The sequence below is a fragment of the Nanorana parkeri genome, unplaced genomic scaffold (assembly GCF_000935625.1).
Source record: "Nanorana parkeri isolate BGI_ZX_2015 unplaced genomic scaffold, ASM93562v1 scaffold158, whole genome shotgun sequence".
Classification (NCBI taxonomy): domain Eukaryota; kingdom Metazoa; phylum Chordata; class Amphibia; order Anura; family Dicroglossidae; genus Nanorana; species Nanorana parkeri.
The window spans coordinates 1,348,998-1,353,568 of NW_017306426.1; the positions used below are offsets into that span (position 1 = coordinate 1,348,998).

The 4,571-nt window shown below is 42.9% G+C and overlaps 1 protein-coding gene across 1 annotated transcript in view; it reads right to left on the minus strand.

Annotated features, from left to right (window-relative positions):
* TBC1D9B (TBC1 domain family member 9B) overlaps positions 1-4,571 on the minus strand; it is a 64,023-nt gene that overhangs the window by 33,434 nt on the left and 26,018 nt on the right. The window contains exon 5 of the mRNA XM_018554438.1: positions 2,321-2,579. Within this exon, the coding sequence (XP_018409940.1) occupies positions 2,321-2,579 (259 nt within the window). The remainder of the gene's footprint in view (positions 1-2,320; positions 2,580-4,571) is intronic.

Consider the following 4,571-nt stretch of genomic DNA (forward strand, 5'->3'; position numbering starts at 1 on the left):
GTTGAAGAGCCATATATTACAAACCGCAGCCTGACTACTGATCCCTACAAGTACTGGATGGGGAAGGAGTACAAGCTGGAGAATTTGCTTTAAAAAAATTTCTTTTTCAGAACATTATGCCATATTTTTTTAACAGGGCTCATTCACACAGGCATAGAAGAAATGCACGTGCAGACTTTCATGCGTAAAATACGCATTTTTGTAGACGCGTATATGAGCACATTCGCACCACTTGCATGTAATGCGTACATATTTTTCTAGCACTGTGTGCAATCCCTAAGCACCAGAAACTTCATGCGTGTTTGCATGCGTGTAAAAAATTCACTTTTTTCTGGCCCTGGATGCAGTTCTGTTCCTTTTTGTGAGTGCATGTGTACGCAGCACAGAAACACGGCCCCAGACTGCGGCATCACCAGGCTGGGTGTCACCGGGTGCACATGTCATTCTGTATACATGCGACTTCACGTGCAGTTCACTGCTGGCGGCCATCTTGGTGTTGGACGGCGGCAAGGAGAGGAGGGGACGTTCATCCGTCGGGATAAGGTATGCTGCCGGGTCACCCCCTCTCTTGTGCAGCTCTCGGCCCGTGCCTAAGTTTTCAGGGGGTGACACCCAAATCACTTACTCAGTCTGGTGTCACCCGGTGCAGTCCGCACCTCTCCTTGTAACCCCACTTTCCGCAGACGCAGCTGTGTGTTTGCATGTGCTGCATTCAGATTCGTACAGAAATAAGTGCTGTGCGCATCTGTACGCAGTGTTTTTAACACATTTTTAATGTGAAGGAGCCCTAAATGGGGTCCAATCGATGAGCGTTTTCGACCGTGGTGAATAAAAAAATAGAAGGAGCAGCATAGAAATGTTTCTCGAACAAACAGAATTCTAACAGTGAATGTGGTTTCATTCAGGAAACTCCGTTCATTCAAATATCAAAGGGAATGTCAAATGATATTCTACAAGTCTCTTATATATATATTTTTTTTTTTTAAAGTATACTATTTCTGTATATTCTGACATCTCCAAAATATAAGAAAGCTAAATTGTAATGTCTTTTATTTGTACATATTCTTGATATATCCTATTAGACATCTGGACCCAGGGAGGCAGGTAAATGTCTCACTGTTGATTTGGTGAACCACCAGCAGCATTTCCTGTGATGTCTTTGTTGAATTCTGCATAGAAAATAAATGTTTCAACTATGCACATGAGCTTATGTTAATCTGCATATATGGCCGGCATTACACAAATTTTAGCAATATGAATAGATAGGTATATATGGTCAAATCTAAATGGTTACGTGAAGATGAAAAGTTACATTAAAATGATAATGTAATTAAAATGAGTTCCACTTAAAGCAATGTATCTACACAGGTCGGTGAAATCAGTTATTCACAAAATTAACATTGCTATTATAACAGTCAATTCCAAGTTTTCTTAAGCCAGAAGTGTCTTTTCAGGGCTTAATGGTTCTTTCAATTTTTGCTGCAAGCAGACAACTGTGTACTCGTCTTTATTATAGTCAGTACAGAGTTAAATAGAGGAGTGATCCTATTGAGGAGGATCACCTACCAGTTACCAAGGATCGCTGAACTTCGAGATGTTTCTTCCACTTTCAAAACCAGAAGTCCTTTAAATAAATAGCGGTTGGAAAAATGTATTCAATCACCATCATCTGTTTTACAAATTACAAAAACCTGATGTTTTTTTATAGGTTACTTTATCTGAGCATGGTTCCAGATCAACCACTATAATATCAACATATGTTTAATATATAAGGCCTCATTCACACGGGAAACGGCCAGCACGTACAGCTCCGTGCATGGCCGTATTGAGCAGCTCCCGGGAAGGACAGGTGCTGCGTGTGATTAGTATGCAGCCCCTGTCCTTCTCTATGGGACTATGCGGCTGTACGCCACCCTACACTCACCCCAAGTGCAGGTCCGTACGGGTGCGGGTGTACGTACTCGTACGCTGACAGGATGGATCCTGTCTGCGTCTGAGCCGGGACACCCGCACTTGGGGTGAGCGTAGGGAGGCATACGGCCGCGTAGTCCCATAGAGAAGGACAGGGGCTGCGTACTAATCACATGCAGCACCTGTCCTTCCCGAGAGTTGCCCGATACGGCCATGCACGGAGCTGTACGTGCCGGCCGTTTCCCATGTGAATGAGGCCTTACCCAGTGACCCCACTGCTACCCCTTAGATTTGCTTTTGGAGTAGATGAATACAAATGGAGGAGTCCTACACACCCAAGCTTGACTTACCAGTGGCTAGTCAAACTTTCTACACTACTAAATATAGATCTGTCTTGACTTCTTCATACCTTTTCAGAGCAGAGATGTTTTTGAGTGGTCTTGTAGGCTTGGGTAGGTTCCGGTCCTCCAGGAAGCCTTCGTTGTCCAGCAATTGTCTCATAGCAATGTTAGCTAGCTGTTCCATTAGCTTGAAGGTCTCACTGATGTTAAGGAACATAGAGAAAAAGTATTCATTGTCGCGTGTGCTGACTTTGATGCATTCTGGAAAGAGCAGAGTTGCATTCTTCTCAAGCTGGGTCACATCAAGCCACTGGATGACCAAGGTTACTAAAACAGAAATAAGATGACAATGAAACCAAAGTCTAAAGGAAAAATAGTACAAATGTGTGTAGTCAGTTTTATGCTAGGCAAGAGAGAGCAGGTGATGCAGCAACATAGGAACAGAGTGGCTAACAATTCTACATGTCCATACCTAAGAAATCCAAAGGCTGTTTTGCTGGAAGAACTGCTAGGTGCACAAGATAAATGCCAGGGTGAAGACTAGAAATTGAAGAAACTGTGGAGTGCCAAATGGATAAATCAAATTGTTTTACTCAATGTAAATTTTTTTCTTGGAATCCATTGAAGCACACAGGAAGTTTTAACTGTAAAGGCTTATACTGCCACCTACGGAAGGATAGGACACTACAACAACAAAAATGTAGTACCAAGAGCATGATCATAAACACATATTGGTGGGACCTGTGACCATCAATGGACTAGAAGAAAAGGATTTCATGATTAATACATAAACTCTATTTTCTTTCTCGTCTATTGAGGGACATAGGAAGTCAAACTTTCAGGACATCCAAAAGCAGTCTAACTGAGTGGTGGGTAACACAATGAACAATTGCTAACAGACCTAGCAAAACAACAGAGAAGTGGGCAATGCCTATAGCTCAAAGAGCGGCCTAAATGACCATACGTCTGCAGCTGGCATCAGGTGAGGCAGAAACCTCCACCTGGCAGAGCTAAGGGAATATGTGAACAGAACACCAGCTGACAGATATCTGGGATAATAAGAAGGGAATCAGTCTTTCTGAAAGAAGCAGTGGCTGAGAAATAGGTTTGCTCAGACAGCACTTCTACACAATGTCATTTTAATGAACTGAAGCCCGATAGAGGATGGAAGAACAATGTCTCGAAAAAAGGCAAAAAGGCACGAACTACATTAGGTAAGAAAACGAATAGCCTCAGGTTAAGGAGTAAGGCCTCAAATGCTCACAAAACCTGGACAGCTGGTAGCAAGTAAGGGTCGGATGGCCGGAACTGACCAAAATCACTGTAGGTTGGCAGCTTGAACGGATCATAGATTGAAACTCCAAATGCCTCTTTGCAAGCAGAAGCAGCAGCGGTGAGATGATCCCTCATTAAAAGTATAACATCAGCGCTTAGCTCCACAGCTTAAACCCCATCCGAGCAGAAACCAGTGAGAATGGCCCGGTGATCTGGAAAGGTAAGGCCCCAGTGCTCAGCCTTACTGGCCTCCTCACTGAGTAAGTCTGCAGAGCCAGGGCAAGAACTAAGGCAATGCCAGTGGCTCTGGACCTGGAAAGCGCTCCACAGCTAACTTTTACCAGAACGAAGCCTGGAAAGTGCCTCAGGCAGAACCCAATGCCCAAACATCCAGTTCAGTGGGGTCCAGATGCAGGACTACAAAACATAGACTATGGATGACAGTGTTGGATAGCTGCAACTAGAAAACTCCAGCAGCAATGTAGAAAGAGTCTTGATTGGGAAAAAAAAAGAAGATCAAAAGGATACAAAAGGAAGTACTAATAAAAAATATTAGGTTAGTCTTTATCACAACAGAGCTGAAGAAAAAATATCCACCCTCCTAGGACACTAGCAACAAAAATGAGATGCTGGAAATGGCATTATCCTGGGCTGAACTACAGTTTTCTTGTTTTGTTTGCCAGTGTCCAATTCTGCAGGCAGCAGTGCAACTTAAAGATTATTGGCTTCCTGTGTCCCTTGGTGGAAGAGAAAGAAAAGTCATTTTATTGTGAACGCTTTTCATGGCAACAAATAAGAAATAAAAACAAAATACAGAAGAATCATGGCCAAAGTCAGAATTGCCAGGTTATCATCATGTTTCTCTATGCTGGTTCTGACCACTTCCTCATTCGCTGTACTGTATTCATTTTTTTATTCCTTACCTGTAATCCGAAGAAGGGTTAAAATCCTCAGATTTTAATAGAATAGATTTATATCCAAAAACAAGGAAACTTGGACTCCCCCCCCCCCCCCTCCCGCCAACCAACAGAAAAAACATACAAA